General features: G+C 45.2%; 2 protein-coding genes across 4 annotated transcripts in view; both read left to right on the top strand.

The window, feature by feature from the left end:
- pls3 (plastin 3 (T isoform)) overlaps nt 1-8,064 on the top strand; it is a 31,720-nt gene extending 23,656 nt beyond the window's left edge. For all 3 annotated transcript variants that reach the window (XM_012831954.3, XM_031587121.2, XM_031587120.2), the window contains exons 10-16: nt 3,147-3,342; nt 3,793-3,871; nt 3,989-4,106; nt 4,479-4,612; nt 5,257-5,380; nt 5,497-5,621; nt 6,765-8,064. In XM_012831954.3, coding sequence (XP_012687408.1) covers nt 3,147-3,342; nt 3,793-3,871; nt 3,989-4,106; nt 4,479-4,612; nt 5,257-5,380; nt 5,497-5,621; nt 6,765-6,897 — 909 coding nt within the window. In that variant the 3' untranslated portion in view covers nt 6,898-8,064. The remainder of the gene's footprint in view (nt 1-3,146; nt 3,343-3,792; nt 3,872-3,988; nt 4,107-4,478; nt 4,613-5,256; nt 5,381-5,496; nt 5,622-6,764) is intronic.
- Nucleotides 8,065-13,753: 5,689 nt separating this feature from the next.
- On the top strand, nt 13,754-18,334 carry cnga2a (cyclic nucleotide gated channel subunit alpha 2a). Its single transcript, XM_031558039.2, has 4 exons — nt 13,754-13,951; nt 14,784-14,891; nt 15,490-15,596; nt 15,981-18,334. The coding sequence occupies exons 1-4, from the start codon at nt 13,785-13,787 to the stop codon at nt 17,396-17,398; spliced, it is 1,800 nt and encodes a 599-aa protein (XP_031413899.2). The 5' UTR covers nt 13,754-13,784; the 3' UTR covers nt 17,399-18,334.
- The last annotated feature ends 629 nt before the right edge of the window (nt 18,335-18,963 follow it).

Raw genomic sequence — 18,963 nt, 5'->3', positions numbered from 1 at the left:
CTCTCTCTCTCTGTCTCTCTCTCTCTCTCTCTCTGTCTCTCCCTCTCTCTCTCAGTCTCTCTCAGTCTCTCTCTGTCTCTGCTCGGAACTCCTGAAAGAGCTCCCTGATTTAATCATGGTGACACATGCCAGTTGTCTGAATATGCCCACATAGACTCATGGAAACATCAGGCTTTAGAGAACAGCTCCATACATCATTAAGGACTCTCTCTCTCTCTGTGTGTGTGTGTGTGTGTGTGTGTAAAAGTTCTGAGCCTCCTGTGTTGGAGGGAGTGAACATTTGGCACACAGCGACAGATGCAGATGTTTCTGAGGCCAGGCAGAGGAGTGTAGGGATTTGGCTCGTAGGGGCTGTGCTAATGCGTCTGGAATCATTGAAAAAGTATGAGCGTGTGTGGCAGACACACTCCAGCCTCCTCACATACAACAGTGTGCGCGTGTGTGTGCGTGGTTCTAATAACACTTGCCTTCCACATGGCTTAGTCATTCATACCACCACCCTTACAGCCAGCAGTAGGTTTATTTTCCTGTGGTTCATTATTTTCTAAATACCCAGCATTTTCATTAGCAAAGCTCTGTCATTCTCCCTCACTACGAAATATGATTCCTGGAAATAATAGGGTATGGCATCAAACTATGCCCCCCCCCCCACCTCTGTTTATTGTTGGTGGGGCGGCCTGTGTCCTTCCCCTGGCGCTGTGGTCGTACACCCCGACCAACCCCCCCCCCCCCCCCGCCAGAGCTCACCCAAACAGTTGGCTGACACAGGGAGGCAAAAATGCAATGATTCAGAGAGGAGCAGTGCCAGTGCCTACCACAACCCCCCACCCCGGTGCCAGGGCCTGTGCCAGCCCTCAGAAGGGCGAGGGCGATGAATGAGTGGGTTGGGAGTGCCTGGTGGTCTTTTCAAAGCTCCTCTTCCTTATGCACTCACACACAAAGCCTTTAGGCCCTTTAGGGTCATGCTTTAGGTCACGGTACTGTCACCACTATTGCCCCCAAGGCCTGAGGCTTTTTTTTGCCACTCCCCCAACTTTTTGTTTCTCGTGTCGTTCAACACTTCGACATTTTGGAATGGTTTGGCTTGAATGAGTGTTTGTGTGGCCCTTCCTGTGCTGTGGGGCTTGGTGTGTTATCTCCCCAGCACAGACAGGGAGACCCTGGGGGGGCGGGGGGACCCAGGGGAGATGGGGCTGCTGCTTTATCCGTTATATGTTTCCTACAAGACCTGATGGACACTTTCACATTATGCTTATATCAATGGAGCATGTCGTCATGTCAATTCACAATAACAGTTAGTGTTTACATTAGGGTCTAGTGTGTGTTGATACAGATCACATGTTTGTAGCCCAAGAAGCATAGCGGGTCCTCTCTGCGGGGGCATTTCATATGGGCAGTGAGTTTTTACTTGCTCATAGGAAAAGTTTAGAAGTTCAAAATTATCGGTAACATTTTACCTGAGATGACTGGATCACAACGCTTTGGTTCCTACTCCCACACCAAGGCACCCCAATCCTCCGGGGCTGAGGTTACTAAAGGAACCCCAATCTTCCTGGGCTGAGGTTACTAAAGGAACCCCAATCCTCCTGGGCTAAGTTTACTAAAGGAACCCCAATCTTCCTGGGCTGAGTTTACTAAAGGAACCCCAATCCTCCTGGGCTGAGTTTACTACAGGCCCCCCAATCCTCCTGAGTTAACTTAGGCCACAGCTGATTCTGCTTGAAGATATAATGCTAGCCAAAACCGGTGTGCTAATGGCTACATTTGATGACTACATGGATGAATTGGATAATAACTTCAGATCCAAGGGACTCGTAAGGGACTAGGGGAAGCTAGTACAACGCACTCGGACAGATGTAAATTCCGTCAGTCAGTCAGATTTGGATTTTCAATATGTGCTGTTCAAGCTCTCGTGTAGAAATGTCTAGAAAGACGTGAAGGACATGATGCTGTGTGAGAGCCAACATGCTGTCTTCTGTGGAAACGCTTGAAAATAATGACCCCCAAACACACTACGCTCACAATGAAGGCCTTATTTGGAACGGACATCTGCGTAAGGAGCAGTTGCAGCTCCCCGTAGAACGCCAGACCTCACCATGATGAGGTCTGTTTGGGATTGTTGGGAAAGGGGAAAGTACCAAACGTTACCAAAAGAATTCAAAAGAAGAATTATTGCAGAATCTTGTTGGATGCTTGCAGGAATTCACCACAGGACAACCCGAGAACTGTGGACCAGGACAGATTCCTTTAGTTCACTTTACTAAATAACAGACTCGCCTTGTCCTCTTTCGTGTTTTATTCTCTCATATATAGGGATACACAGAGGGCTATGCAATCATTTCTTAATTTATGAGAAATTAACACATTTTAGAGAAATAGTCTGGACTGATATGTTACACCATACTGCACTGTGGGTTCTATCCTTTGACCTTTGCTGTTAATGGCCAGCTATGTTATGATGCACAGATGATGAAGGATGGTAATAGATGCCAATAACAAATGAAGACCTCATGAAATCAAATATGGCCTCATCTCTGTATATGTCAGGTCATCATGTCAAATTTCGCTTTTCCATATCGTTCATCTGACGCGAGGCAGCAGTGGCCATTGTTCAGTGTTCACGCGCTCGTTTTCCATCTATGTAATTGTTCGGTGTTCACACGCTCGTTGTCCCCTCTGTAATTGCTTCATGCTTGGCTGATATGCATCTCCAGTGCCAGATTAGTCTCTGGGGCTCAAACAGTTATGAAGGGGGGGCAGCAGCCAGGGGAGGTTTAGGCAAATGTGCTTGAGCCTACGTCTGTTTCAGGCCTGGGGGGCCTCATTTTACTGCAGACGGTGGTGGGCTGCATCCTGTTACCTTGTTTTGTTTCTGTCTCACTCTCTCTCTGTCACGCTCTCTCTGTCTCTGTCTGTCTCTCTCTGTCTGTCTCTCTCCCTCTCTCTCTCTCTCTGTGTCGCGCTCTGTCTCTCTCTGCATCACAGTTACATTGGATTTATCAAGTCGTATTGTGCAAAATGCATTGCATAAGTAATGCAATTGACACCATAGACGTCCCTATGTTTCTGTTTAGTTTGCTGTCGTTGAGTATGTGGGTGTGAATGAAATAAAGCAGTTAATTGACGGAGTAAATTCTGTGTTGCAGGAGAAGGACGACTTGAAGAGAGCCGACTACATGCTGCAGCAGGCAGACCGCCTTGGCTGCCGACAGTTCGTCACCCCCGCCGACGTCGTCGCCGGCAACCCTAAACTCAACTTGGCCTTTGTGGCCAACCTGTTCAATAAGTACCCTGCCCTCACCAAGCCAGAGAATCAGGACATCGACTGGAGCCAGTTGGAAGGTGTGTGTGTGTGTGTGTGTGTGTGTGTGTGTGTGTGTGTGTGTGTGTGTGTGTGTGTGTGTGTGTGTGTGTGTGTGTGTGTGTGTGTGTGTGTGTGTGTGTGCAGGGCTGATTTAATGGGGAAAGAGGTGGACAGTGAGGCTGAAGGTAGTAGGTGTGTCTACGTGTATGCGGATTTCCTGAGGTCTAAATCTTTCCATGCCAGAAGTGACCTACAGGTGTTAGGCGCCCCCTAGTGGGCATTGTACAAAATGACAGCATCATGTCAGCCGCAGCAGTCCTAAAAAATTAAATGTAAATTAATGATTCAGTTCAAACTAATATTAATCATCATTAAGATAATATTTGTATTTTTTTTTTCATGACCGTAAAACCAGTTATATTCTGAAAGAAAACCAGAAGTTGCCGTTGAAACTGTTTTTGTGACTCTCTTCTCTCTCCCTGCTGTAGGTGAGACCAGAGAGGAGAGGACCTTCAGGAACTGGATGAATTCGCTGGGTGTGAATCCCCATGTCAACCATCTCTATGGGTAGGCTGACCTTTCCTCTCAGTCTCCATGGAAACAGAATTCTATCTTAATGATGAGATCCCCCCCCCGTCTCTGACCCGTGTCTCTGTCTGTCTCGCTGTGACCTTCTCTCTGCAGTGATCTCATGGATGCTCTGGTCATCCTGCAGCTCTATGAGAGGATCAAGGTGCCGGTCGACTGGAACAACAAAGTCAACAAACCGCCATATCCCAAGCTTGGGGCAAATATGAAAAAGGTTAGCGATGGCACAACGTTGTGTGTTGTTGGTAGTGATGGGACTAAGTATAATGATTCGCTAGAAATGGTAACATCGCTTACAGCATCTGCACTCTACTTTCAGTTTTGAAAAAGTGTATTACCGATCACATCTGTTACGGGTCTTATAGTATAGAAATAAATATAGTAAATATCGAATCATTATGCAAACCTGAAAATACATCAGGCACAGAGTTTATATATAGTTAATATTTGGACGCCGATTATGTTTGTCTAAAGCTTAGAGGATTCTTCAGGTATTTATACACCTACACCACCTCTCAGTTTAAAACCTTACATCAAACAAACTGTTGGCTGATAAGTAGTTGTGTTTTTTTGTGCCCCCCCCCAGCTAGAGAACTGCAACTACGCTGTGGAGCTGGGCAAGAGCAAGGCCAAGTTCTCCCTGGTGGGCATAGGTGGGCAAGACCTGAACGACGGCAATCCCACCCTCACCCTGGCACTGGTGTGGCAGCTCATGAGGAGGTAAGTCACCGCCACTTACTGTTTGACTTCCTGTTTGACTTCCTGTTTGACACGTCTTCAGCTTGTACTTATATTGAAGAGTTTAAATTGTTACCATTGTTTGGCGACCAGTCATTGAATTTCCATTGGTGGAAACCATACAAATAATGGCCTACACCAGTGTGTAGCTCTTTACCGTGTGTGTGTGTGTGTGCGCGTGCATGTGTGTAAAGTGTGTGTGTGTGTGTGTGTGTTGCATGTCTGGTAGATGCAGTGCAAAGTAATAGCCTTCAGATAGTCATCTGCCTTTCATTTGTCCGATTAGTTTAGTTTCTGTTTTGGCTTCAGAAGTGTCATTTTGAACTTCATATTCTTTTCCTGAAAACAAAAAAGGATTTGGGAGAGAACTCTCATGTGGACAGCCCTTGGGTTCACAGCCATTAAAACTTTATAAGCATTCCTTTGCAATGACCTGTTTGAGGACAAGTAAAACTGTTGATGTCATCCGCAGTAAATGCCTCATCTGTCTGTGTGTGTGTGTGTGTGTGTGTGTGTGTGTGTGTGTGTGTGTGTGTGTGTGTGTGTGTGTGTGTGTGTGTGTGTGTGTGTGTGTGTGTGTGTGTGTGTGTGTGTGTGTGTGTGTGTGTGTGTGTGTGTGTCCTCAGATACACTCTGAATGTATTAGAGGACCTGGGAGATGGAGAGAAGGCCGACGATAACATCATTGTCAACTGGGTAAACAAGACTCTGTTGGAGGCTGACAAATCAACCAAAATATCAAGCTTCAAGGTTTGTTTCTCGGATTTCTTTGTTTGACGCACGTGCAGTCTCTCTCTCTCTCTCTCTCCCTGTGTCACCCAGTAAGCTAACTGCCGTCTCTGAACCTCCCACTGTGTCTCTCTCAGGACAGGGAGATCAGCACCAGTTTGCCCGTGCTGGACCTGATTGACGCCCTCCAGCCCGGGAGCGTGAGCTATGACCTGGTGAAGACGGGCACTCTGTCTGACGAGGACAAGCTGGAAAATGCCAAGTAGGTGCCATACAAGACCCATACGGCCAGCCCACCTCTGCCAGTTTCATACCCGGTATTTTGTTGAATGGCCATTGGCATTTTGGAGGTCAGACTGGGGCAGCTGTAGGAGCACGACTGTGGGGAAATTCCGGAAAGTTCAGAGACTGAAAGTTCCTCTTTTGCCCTTCGGTGAACTGGCTTCCACCCTTCAATTATACCTCGTAACCTGCAGTGGCATGACGCTGAAATGGGACCAACATACTTGAGCTCCAGGAGGGTAGTCTAGTCCAGTCTAGTTACTGCATGATCATGGGAAAATTATCTTGAAATGTGCCTGAAAGAAAGAAACTAACAAACAAAGAAAGAAACAATCATGGCTTGACCCTCTCTAACTTAGGAAGAGTGATTTCTGTTCCCAGTTCCGCATCACATAATGAGACCGATAAGAGATCGATGCTACCCCTCTTGGTTCTGATTAGCTGATTAGCCCATTTAGATGGTTGCCTCAAATATCAGCCCAAGGGTGTTGACTTTCTGAGCCAGCAGGTCATCCACACATGTCTACCTTTTGAGGAAGCGCTACGCTCGAGTGGATTATCTTTTCATAGAATAGAATGGGCACCATGACGACACCATACCACCATGCGCTGGATTAAGAGGTGGTGTGAAATCCTGTTTGCACTAATTCTGTTGGGCTCAGCTCATCCCAGCAGGGCTTTCGTAATCTCTTGTGCCGTCCGTGGTTTGATGAAATGATTATTAAAAGACTGAATTTGAAAACTGAACAATGGGGAAAAAAAGGATTTGAATGATTTTCAAATGATCATTATTAACCCAGAAATGGTACATTGGCTGTATTGGTGCCAATAGTTGTTGGAAGATGGAGTCCGTGATATCTGAGCTCAACAAATTACACCCCTCCCTTCCATGTTCCTGAGACGCTGTGTTGATTGGCTAGGATTGTTTATGGCTCAGTCCAAGCCACTATGTTTGTCTCCCCATGTACAGAGCTAGAACTGTGTACGAACACCGGAGTTTCTTTTCAATAATGGTCTATGAGGAGCGAATCGCTGAAATTAGCAAAAAGTGGGATTAGAATCACAGACTACACCTTTAGACTTTTCTGTTGTTGATTAGTAATCCTGCCTCTTGTCTCAACAGGTATGCTGTATCCATGGCCAGGAAGATAGGTGCTCGTGTTTACGCCCTGCCCGAAGACCTGGTGGAGGTGACGCCCAAGATGGTGATGACCGTGTTTGCTTGCCTGATGGGGCGGGGCATGAAGAAGGCGTAACCTTCCATTGCGCCAGCCAATCAAGGCCCACGTCTTCACCCACAAGCCATTTTGCTGGTTAAAAGGCTTTTGGTTTAAAAAAAGAAAAAAAGAAAAAAAAAAAGAGTTAAAACAGCCATATTAATAAAAATAAGAGAAGCAAAAGTAATGGCAAGAGACGTTAAAGAGTAACATTAAAGTGTTTGGCAATAGGAGAATATTGAAGGGAGGGGTTTGGGAGATTTATTCTGTTTATTCCCCCACCCCCCCATACAGATAATGGTTTGAACTTCGAAGGTACATATAAGAAAGAAACACACGAAATGATAGTGGACAAGAAAATACACAAACAGCAAAATACCTAAACATATCTGCATTCGGATGGATTCAAGCCATGTCAAACTCTCTGCAATGTATATTTTTTTATTTGCATATGTGTTTTTTGTGGAGTTGCGTGGTCCTCTTGAAAAGGAAGCGTGAGGGGACAGAATCGTCGCTACATGCAGTATTGCTTGACACCTGCAGTACATGCAGTACACACTCATGGCTTTTTGTATGGGACCATTGAATCTTGATGCTTATTTTCCTAGTGTTTTATATATATATAAATATATAAGTACATATCTTATGTACCAAATATATACATACATACATACATACATACATACATTCATTCATCCTGTACTGGTAGAAGCTTTAAACATTCCATAATATCTGAACTCATTTTAAAATATGTCGTATGTCCATATATACTGAAAAAGGCGTTTTACAGAAAGACGAAGGTCCAAATGAAAACTATGCATGAACAATCTTTTTTTTTTTTTCTTTTTTTTTTTTATATTATTTAAAATAACACACTCCATGGTTGCTAAGGAAATAAAAAACACAAAGCCTTAAGTAAGAGCAACCAATTGACAGAAACGTGTCGAAATGGGGGGGGGAAGGCCCCCCCAGTATGGAGCTGGTGGCCGTCACATATGTGCTATCAGGTCAGTAGCTTCCTTAGTGAGAGCGGCAGCGCTAAAGCAAACCTGGAGGGGAGAGAAACTGGAAGAGTTGGGCCTCACTGCAGCATGGTGTCTGGACAGACAGACGGAAGAATGGCAAACCAAAACATTGCGTTGTACACATGTCTATAACGAAGATCCAACTGCAGAAAATAAAGCAACCCAATGCTGTTCATAGTAATGACAATCTCGTCTGTCTTTTTTGTGTGATGTGTGTGTTCGTGTTGGGGGGGGGGGGGGGTGTAGGTGGTTTGAAGGAGTGTGTGTGTGTTCGTGTTAGGATGTGCTTTAGAACTTAAGATGGGCAACGTGAGGATTTCCATATGGATCCTGTCTTCATTGTGCATCATCATTATTTTCATTATCTATAACATTGCTCTGTCCTCTTGGAATATTTAATCAAGTGAGGGAGCATGCCTGGTAGCATGAAGCAGCACCCTAGAGATGAAATGTATACCACGAGCATGGCCTGGATGAGATGACCTCAAATAAATATGATCATTTAAGCTAAATCCCCCCCCAATTTTGTCCTTATTGGATGTTTTCAAAATACCGCTTTAACAAATGTCTTTGACACAATACGTACATGTCTATAGCAAATAAGATCTGTTTAAAGGATTCAGTACATGTCTATGGCAAATAAGATCTGTTTAAAGGATCCAATACATGAATGTCGGAATTTCTTTTTCGTATGTGCTCCAAATTATTTAACATAAGAAATCACATCCTGACGTACCTGATTTATTGTGATGAATTAATTTCCGTCGATAAAAGGTGAGGAATGAAGCTCTTGTATTAATTGCGCCCCAGCCTGAATCTGTACACACATGGACAGCATTGGCAGATTCAAGTTATATTGCCACCTTGAAAAGATATCTCTGGGTTTGAGACTATCTTTGTCCGTGTGTGTGTTACGTCTAGTAATAGGATGTGTCAGTGTGTGTGTGTTACGTCTAGTAATAGGATGTGTCAGTGTGTGTGTGTGTTACGTCTAGTAAAAGGATGTGTCAGTGTGTGTGTGTGTTACGTCTAGTAAAAGGATGTGTCAGTGTGTGTGTGTATTACGTCTAGTAAGCCCAGTGTGGCCCCATGGTGGAGGAGTTTTGTAATTCAGCTCTACAAGAGGAGGATGAGGAGTGTGTGTTATTCTACAGATGACCAGCACCAGACTGGCCTTATCAGCTTTCTTTCTTTCCCTTCCTACCTCTCTCTCATACACACACACACAGGTGGTCTGACATGCATTCTGGTCTCTTATGCACATAGCCTGGGAAGTAAATGTCTCTGTCGCTCGGGCTAATTGTCTGTTATTTTAACCTTCCCCTGTTCCTCTCAGCTGATTGTAGTGTTCATTCAACCCCCCGCCATCATCCCGGCTCCCACTCATTCTCTCTCTCGTCTCGTACTCTCTCCCTAATCACATCTGTAATCAGGGATTGTGTGTGTGTGTGTGTGTGTGTGTGGGTGTGTGTATGTGTGTGTGTGTGTTTGTATGTGTGTGTGTGTGTGTGTGTGTGTGTTTGTGTGTTTGTATGTGTGGGTGTGTGTGTGTGTGTGTTTGTATGTGTGGGTGTGTGTGTGTGTTTGTATGTGTGGGTGTGGGTGTGTGTGTGTGGGTGTGTGTATGTGTGTGGGTGTGTGTGTGTGTGGGTGTGTGTGTGTATGTGTGTGGGTGTTTGTATGTGTGTGTGTGTGTGTGTGTGTGCGCACACTCCGTTCTCTCCTCACTCAGACATGCCAGCCCTGTGAGTGTGTTCAGTGCATGAGCATATGCGCAGGATTCCAAACCCAGGTGTGTGTGTGTGTGTGTGTGTGTGTGTGTGTGCATGCATGCGTGTATGTGTGTGTGTGTGTGTCTTTGTGTGATATAGATGGTGGTGCACATAAACCTCCTCGGGGGTGGGGGAGGCTTGTTTGCGGTACCTCTTGAAGCTCTGCAGTCAGACCCTCCAGCCCTCCTCACCATCCCTGCTTCCTGCCGGCTCTCTGGAGGCTTGATGAGGAGAGGACCCTGAGTGGCTCTTGTCCGGCCCTCGCACAGATTCTTAAGACTGGCCAACAGCAGCAGCTTGCCTGGACCTAATCTTCTAACCCCCCTCCCACACACACACACAGACACACACACACACACACACACACACGCACAAAACCCTCACAGTCGACAAGCACTAACAACGTCTGGTTTCCCTGTGCTCATAGCCCACAGGGAGAAGTAAAGCTGCTTCTGGTTCCTTTCGGAGAATCCTATTCCCTGGAGAATAATGCTGTGAACTAACTAACGCTCCAATGTGTGTGTGTGTCCATCTCTCCTCAATGTGTGTGTGTCCATCTCTCTTCAATGTGTGTGTGTCCATCTCTCAAGTGTTCTGGAGGTGATCATTCAGATATGCCACGAGCGAGGTGGTCTGCACAAGAGGAAAAAATCCTGTGTGTGTGTGTGTTTATATGCGTATGTGTGTGTGTGTGTGTGTGTGTGTGTGTGTGTGTGTGCTGTATGCAATCAGAGCTCTTCAAAGGGACAAGGACCCTTAGTGCATAGTGATGAGCCCCCGCTGTCCACACAAAGGGCTGCGAGAGTGGCGTGTGCCGCCCGATGCTCTCCTCTCCTCGTGAGCACGGAGGGACGCTTCAGACCCCGCCGTGTGTAAACAAACACACGGTGTGTGTGTGTGTGTGTGTGTGTGTGTGTGTGTACGGTGTGGGATAGTTTGGTGTTGGTAGTGCCTTAAAGAAGCGAGGGAGGTTCATGCTGGTGAAGGAGGGATGTGGGCTCTCAGGAGTTCTCGGTGATAATCCTCCTTCTCTCTCTTCTCTCCTCTCATCTCATCCTCTCTGTCCCTCCCTCTCTGCCCCGTCTCTCTCCCTCCCATTTCATCATTCTCTTTGCCCCTCTGTGGCACATACACACACAGGCATACTGTCTTTCATCTAAACCAGATTTGAATCAGTTGTGTTCCTATGGATGGCAGGCAACACTGATCGGAAACGATATACCTGTGGATGTTTAACCAGGAGACGTTTCTTCAGGAGACATTTCTGAAACAAGTGTGAAAACCCGGAAGGAAAAGGACCTTGGCAGTCATGGGGACTTTGTGCGGAGACCTTGATGTTCCAAAGGGCGAAGCACTGATGTGGATTTTTGTCAGTGTGTGAGAGTTTTGATTCACATTTTTTCTCGGGGCGTTCGAGACCAAGGAACCAGCACAATAGGTGAGACTGAGAAGGTTGAAATCACTGAAGTCGAGTTGTGTGGTCATTCAGTGTCACTCTTCAGCTACTTGTTGCAGCTTTATCGCAGAACAATAGGCACTGAGGCTTTTATTGCAGTCCATCAGGAAATCAGAGAGCTCTGTCACGATCAATATGTCCGCGCATGTATTCAGTCTCTCACAAATGCAATTATGTGTAATTATATGTTTGCTTTTCTATTGTCTTCTTCAAACGATCACAGGGTATATCTTAATATACCCGTCAATGATCCACTTTTAATTACCCAGTCTTCCTTTTGCCGTCAACATTTTCAGTTTGATGTGCCGATGTCCCATCGTATTAAAAATGGTAAATAGCTTGGAACTGACCAATCATATTGTGGGCCCCAAGGCGTGAGGTACAAAAACAACCTGGGAAGGAAACTATAATTTGAGAACCACCTCTAGCAGAAGCAGAATGAGAACCAGCTCTGACGGCGGAAATGAAAATCAAAAAGTGATCTGTTTTTACTTGTACAGTGATTTGCAGAAAGCCAAGGGGAAACAAAACCGTTTTGGAGAACATGAATTACTCACTAACACACAGGAGTAAGCAGCACTGTGTGCCTGAGAAGGGATGAGTTTTTAGCATATTTAGCAGATCTTCCATAATTCACAATTGTTATATAAGACTGACAGATGATACTGATTCACTCAAAATAAGGCAGGAGTATCCATACACCTCCCCATGATTTGTAGATCATGTGCCAGTCTGAGCCTTTATTAATGTCTTCAGGTGAGATCTGTGCTTGATGTGCACAGATAAATGTACACAGCTCACCTCTTTCCATATTAATTCACACAACATCTTGAGCAAGAGCTGTTCAATAGACTGAATGAGCTCTGAAGGTCGCAAGACACATGGTGTGTGGGTAGTGTGTGTAAGGTGCTTGAGAGGGGGGGGGGAGGGAGAGGAGAGAGGAAGAGAGTGCACATGTGCAATTTCACTTCCCCTCTCCCTGTGCCTGGTGTTTCTCTGCATGACACTCTCTCACTGCTAGGAATTGTGGGCCTGTAATCACTACTACAATGCCGTGGTTGCCGTGGCAACCAATGTCATCTCCACGGTGACAGCAACTTCTCAGAAACGCCAGGTCCTTTGCTGGACGACCTTTGCCCATATACTGAGGCATATAGCCCCCTGCCCATCAGGCACATCACACTCTCCTGTATGATCTGAGCTGTGCAGTCATAACCATAAGCTTTAAATGTCAACCCGGCAGTAATAGTGTAATGTATAAAACCTCATCCATTTCAATGTTTAGTGAAATTTAGTAACTCATTGAAACTTGAATGGCTGTTTACTTCACAGACATGCAGGCAGGCGGTTGTTTTGCCCTGCAGGTTTGCTTTCACAACGCCAGCTGGTGTTCCCTCATATCAGAACAATAGAGGCATAGCATGCATTTCTCTAAGGCAGATAGATAGGAGAAAATGGTTGGGTCCTCTGTGATGCTAAATGCAAGTCTTCAGTTGAAAACTATTATAAATATGATTTCTGGAATGAAAAAGGATACTGCTGATGTGTCTATTCACATACGGTTGTATGTGTTTATGTTCACTTTTCGGCCTTCTGTGTGTGTGTGTTTAGGTATTTAGAGATGACAGGTCAGGTGCTGGTTGAGAGTGCAGACCTGACGGTCCACAGGATGTCAGTGAAGACCGTCATGGAGGACGAGTCTGACAGAGCTGACAGCATACTGAGTCGGTGAGTGCTGACTTACACTATGTTAGATTACAAGCTCACACAAACTACATGTCCGCAGGTGCTTCACTGTACGGCTCACTGAACTCACTTCTTGTTTGTGTTGTGTGTTTCTGTGTCCGTTGTCTCTGTGCACGTGCTGTGAGAGCATGTCTGTGTCTGTCTGTGCATCGTGTGCATGCATGTGAGTGTGTGTGTTTGTGTGTCTGCATGTGTGTGCATGTGTGTGTGTGTGTGTGTGTGTGTGTCTGTATGTGTGTGCATGTGTATGCGTGTCTGTGTGTGCGTGTGTGCGTGTCTGTGTGTGTGTGTGTCTGTGTGTGTGTGTGCGCGCGTGTGTGTGCGGCTCGCAGCAGGCCCTCGGCATATGATGACACCTCCTCAGAGCTTCAGAGGGTCGGGGTTATTGAGCCTCGGGGTCTGCATTCCCAGAACTCCTTCCGCGGAAGAGGAGCCATGTCCAGGTGATGACAACCTTCGTATAAAAGATGTTTGAAAAAAGTACTTGAAAACTACAGATTAACAATGACATCCATTATTAATATTTTTGACACCAATGCCCTTTGAAATTGCCCCAAAATCTGCCCTGTGTCTTATTTTGTTTAGACTGTTAACGAGCGGTTAGACCCGTGAAACAGATTTCTGTAGTCTCTCTCTCATCCTACTTTCATTTGTGGGTGTTGTACATGTAGCGCACTTCCATAATGTAATATATGGAATAATAATATATAATATAATATCATATATTCCTCCGTCCACAGCTTCTGGTTCTTATTTTCTGTTCTGAGTGGTACCACGTTACCAGGAGAGTCGGCTGTTACCGAAGGCAGACAATGCTTGGGGGGCACATTGATTTTACCACGGTAGCCCCTCAACCCCATATAATCATTCCATCTCTCTCCATCTACACCCCCCCCCACCCTTTCTCTCTCCCTCAGGCTGGTGACTATGGTGGTGACACTGCGAGACTGGGCGCATAAGAGTCTCCATGAAGAAGAGGAACGTCCGGACTCCTTCCTGGAACGCTTCAGGGGCCCCGAGCTCCAGATGGCCCCCAGCCGGATCAGCACCACTGGACCCGAGCCGGGCGGCTCCGACAGCAATGTGAAAACTAAGTGTGTACCACCTCGCATCGCTACTGTACATGTGTACTACATCTCTGAACACAGCCCCTGGTGGAATGTGGCCTACATTTAATTGCAAACAATTAATCGCGTTTGATATTTTCAATGTCTCTTGAAGTTAGAGGTGGGTCTAAGGGAAAAGCTTATAAGCATAGTCTTGTTTGCGTTCATTTTGAACGGGCTTCAAAGCCACAATTTCAAAAAGTTGTCTCCAGACTGAACTCTCGACATGACATGAAGCGCCCAAGTCCCAGGGGGCCAGACATGACTTTAGCTCTTGGTGATGAGAACACAGTCTGATGAGAGTTGAATGCTGATAAAAGCCAATGCTATCAAAGCTGTTTTTTCCTCGCTCCAACTTTCCAAATACAACACTCACCTTGGCAGTTGTCTGTTTGAGACGGTACAGCTGTGCAGTCCTTATAAGAGTGGCTGAATAAACCCTCTGCCAAGGAGCGCAGGTGTGCTCACAGACTAATAGAGAAGAATGCAACTGATAGCATCAACTCATTTTACCATCAGATTATTCCAGACTGCTTTCTAAGAAAAGAAATGCATACACCAAGAAATCGAAATGGAAAGAATGCAGCCAATAATTAACAAAGCAATGTAAACGTGGCAAACGGCTTTTGAATTGAAAAATCATGGGACAATATAGCTGAACTCCCTCTGAGGTAATAAGTACGGATAATGACTGCAAACTGAAGGTGACTAAAAATGACTGCAAACTAAAGACTTTTTAAAACCTGAAGCACCAGTATCAAATTGGCTGCTCCCCCAAGATAACCTTCTAAGCCTGTGATCCGTTTATCCCTCCACACAGAAAAAAGTCTGATGCTTTCGTTATGGCCCCTGCGGATGATCTGTATTACCGCTGGCTGTTCGTCATCGCTGCTGCGGTACTTTACAACTGGTGCCTCCTAATGGTCAGGTAGAGTAAGGCAAGATCATTGATGGGAACACATGCACTGGTGAAAAAGTTGTCTGGTCCCATGGATTCCATGTTTTGTGTGTGTGTTCGCCCAAAGTTCCAATAAACATGTTTGATTTGCAGTAAATTAATTTGCAGTAATGTAAAATAACAATAAATTCAATATAAATTCAATTTTTAATTCAATAAAAAAAAAAGAAAGAATCCTATTAAAAAGTGACCAGTGTATTACCTTCAGTTTCAATAAGTCATCTATTTGATGTCTAAGGCTCATCTGATGACTGATACTTTGCATATCACATTCATTCTGGGTCTGTATTTATTCACCGCATTTTGTGTGATCAGGTTTGTTATGTATGGCATTTTAAAGGTGCCCTATAGAACATCTGCTCTCTCACGCTCTCTCTCTCTCTCTCTCTCTCTTATCTAAGGCATGTTCAGCAATGAGAAACTCCACACACAGATGTAATCAGTTCCTCGTGTCTAATTTTGGCCCCCTATTTAGATGATGATTTATGTAAATCACAGAGCTTTTCCGAAGCTCACTGTGGCGCCCCTTCCGCTCAGGCTGTTCCCTCTCTTGTCTCTCCTGTCACAGGGCCTGCTTTGATGAGCTCCAGACCAATAACTACATTCTGTGGCTGGTGATGGACTATGTATCAGATGCTATCTACATACTGGATGTATGTGTGAGGCTACGCACAGGTAGGGAAAAAATAGCGGGGGGAGTGTATGGTCTCATCAATCAAGCATCAAGCATTTCATTTGACATATATTGCAGGAAACTTAGATAACAGCTGCACAAAGTGAGGTGATGAGATCAGGAAAGCACTATAGGGAAGTATCCCCATTGCCCTACTATGTACAAATAACTTCATGCACATAAGACACAAAACAGAGAGTACAAGTGTTAGAGTATCTTGCAATAACAAATTATTCAAGGCAGTTAAATTATCATAAGGTGACAATTTGGTGGGGATAAACGTATAGTATCCCATATAACATCCTACTATAATGTACTGCTTTTCTTTGTGGAGATTATTGTGATTATTTTCATATGAAATGTGAATTTATTATCCCAAATGACAGGATTCCTGGAGCAGGGTTTGCTTGTTAAGGACCTCACCAAGCTGAGGGACCACTACGTCCGCACTCTGCAGTTTAAACTGGACGTGGTGTCCATCCTTCCAACAGACCTGGCGTACATCGCACTGGGCATCCACGCTCCTCTCCTTCGCTTCAACCGGCTGGCGCGTTTCTCGCGCATGTTTGAGTTCTTCGACCGCACAGAGACACGCACCAACTACCCAAACATGTTCAGAATCTGCAACCTGGTGCTCTACATCCTGGTCATCATCCACTGGAACGCCTGCATCTACTTTGCCATCTCTAAGTCCCTGGGCTTCGGTTCAGACCAGTGGGTGTACCCAAACATCACAGACCCAGAGTTTGGAACCTTAACCCGTTGTTATGTCTACTGTCTCTATTGGTCCACTCTGACACTCACTACCATCGGTGAGATGCCTGCCCCAGTCCGTGACGAGGAGTACCTTTTTGTCGTCTTTGATTTCCTTGTAGGGGTTCTTATATTTGCCACCATTGTCGGTAACGTGGGCTCCATGATCTCCAACATGAATGCCACACGAGCGGAGTTCCAGGCGCGCATCGACGCCATCAAGCACTACATGCAGTTCCGCAAGGTCAGCAAGGAGCTCGAGGCCCGCGTCATCAAGTGGTTCGACTACCTGTGGACCAATAAGAAGGCCGTGGATGAGCAGGAGGTGCTGAAGAATCTGCCCAACAAGCTGCGGGCGGAGATCGCCATCAACGTGCACCTGGACACACTGAAGAAGGTACGCATCTTCCAAGACTGCGAAGCAGGCCTGCTGGTTGAGCTGGTTCTCAAGCTGCGGCCCCAGGTCTTCAGCCCAGGGGACTACATCTGCCGCAAGGGTGACATCGGCAAGGAGATGTACATTATCAAAGAAGGACGTCTGGCAGTGGTGGCAGACGACGGCATGACGCAGTATGCTCTCCTGACCTCGGGCAGCTGCTTCGGCGAGATCAGCATTCTCAACATCCGAGGGAGCAAGATGGGCAACCGCAGGACGGCCAACATCCGCAGCATCGGCTACTCCGACCTCTTCTGCCTCTCAAAGGATGACCTGATGGAGGCCGTCATGGAGTACCCCGATGCCAAGAAGGTTCTGGAAGAGCGGGGCCGCGAGATCCTCCAGAAGGAGGGCCTGCTGGAGGAGCTGAGCTTGGGTCTGGGTGTGGAGGAGATGGAGGAGAAGGTGGAGCGGTTGGACGCATCGCTGGACACCCTGCAGACGCGCTTCGCTCGGCTCCACAGCGAGTACACGGCCACGCAGCAGCGGCTGAAGCAGAGGCTAACCACGCTCGAGCGACAGCTGCGACACGCGGGCAGCGGCTTCCTCTCTGATGGCAACGAAAGCACGTTTGAAGGAGATGGAACACACAGCGAAGTTAACATTCATCTCTGAATGGACAGAGCGCTAATGACTGGGTACAACTGGACATTTCAATCAGGCCTGGTTTTTGGTCTTTCCACTTTTTTTTCATTTTGTTGGTGGACTGTGGTGCTGTACATTCCAAAACTTGTCTTTTTCTTAGAGAAAAACACATTCAGTTTTAATGAAATACATTTTTTGGATGAAAATGTTTCCTGTCTCTTCTGAGAATGGACAGAATAATGTTACATGGCTAGGAAGTTCCTCTTTGATTGGAACAACTCTCTCTGGCTTTGGAAATGTTTTAGCTACAGACTTTAATAATTTGGAACCTAATAAGTGTTCACATGAGACAAGGTTTAAATTTGCACTCTTGTGATTTTAAAATGTACAATGATGTGTCTGTGAATCAAGCAATAAACATACAAGAATATAAACACAGATATACTGAAGATAATAAATGGCTATCAACAACAGTTTTTGTGTAAACACACTTTCACCTGTAGGGGAGAGCGGGGTAAGATGAGCTGTTTTTTTTTTTTTTTTAACTTAAGTTGACCTATAGCCAAGGGAATAGGAGGCAGAAATAAAACAATGCATAAAGCACAAGTTCAGGGTGTGTGCCATCAATGAAACCTTAGCAGTATGCCTAACTCCAATAGACAAGTTCAGGGTGTGTGCCATCAATGAAACCTTAGCAGTAAGCCTAACTCCAATAGACAACAAAATATGGGGCCCTTAAAAAATGTGGTCTTGTGGCTCAACTTTCCCCATGTTAGGGATAAGTTCATCTAGCTGACAGGGTAAATTGAGCCATCTGAGAAAAACTTTTGTATTAAACATATTTTTGAAGTATAATTTAACATACAATTATTAATAATACAATCCCCCCCATACTGCTGATTTTATTGGTGTTCATAAATTAAATTGGTCTACATTTCTGAAACCTGAAGATGGTTTGCCAGGTCTACAGGATTAAGAAATAGACATGGAAGTCTTGAATTCAATGTAACTTTTATTCTTTTGAGGAACATTCACAGATTATTTGTTTTTCGCTTCCAGTGCAGACTCTCAACTGTTGGCATAATTGCAAACTTTTTAGGCTAATAACATTATATAAACATCAACATATCACACAATGTTCTGAATAACCATATATTTGCAAACTTTGTTGCCAATGACATAAACACTTAAATGTCACATATGCACGGAAAATGTTATTCAAAATGGAAAAATGAGAGTGATGCTTCTACGTCATCCACAAGGAGGTAGACAAAATATAGGGTTACAAACACAAGACTATGGAGCCCCTATCTGTTTTTGTTCTGTAATTACATGGCATCACCTCTGTTATGTGACACTAATTTAAACACCAAATATTCAACTTGACCTCATGTAAAATGGTGGATCATCTTACACCCAAGGCTCTGGCTCATTTTTCACTTAGTCACCATTTTGGGGAAAGTGTTTAGTCTAGCTACCCAGAGCTACACTTTTGCTAATTCACTCATTCATTCACTCAGTTCATCAACATGATAACTTTTTAAACAGATAAATGACTTTTAATGTGAGACTGATTATACCTGATATGCCAATTA

The sequence above is a fragment of the Clupea harengus genome, chromosome 20 (assembly GCF_900700415.2).
Source record: "Clupea harengus chromosome 20, Ch_v2.0.2, whole genome shotgun sequence".
NCBI classification, from domain to species: domain Eukaryota; kingdom Metazoa; phylum Chordata; class Actinopteri; order Clupeiformes; family Clupeidae; genus Clupea; species Clupea harengus.
Note: the sequence above shows the minus strand (reverse complement) of the source record. Positions and strands in the feature narration are given on the sequence as shown.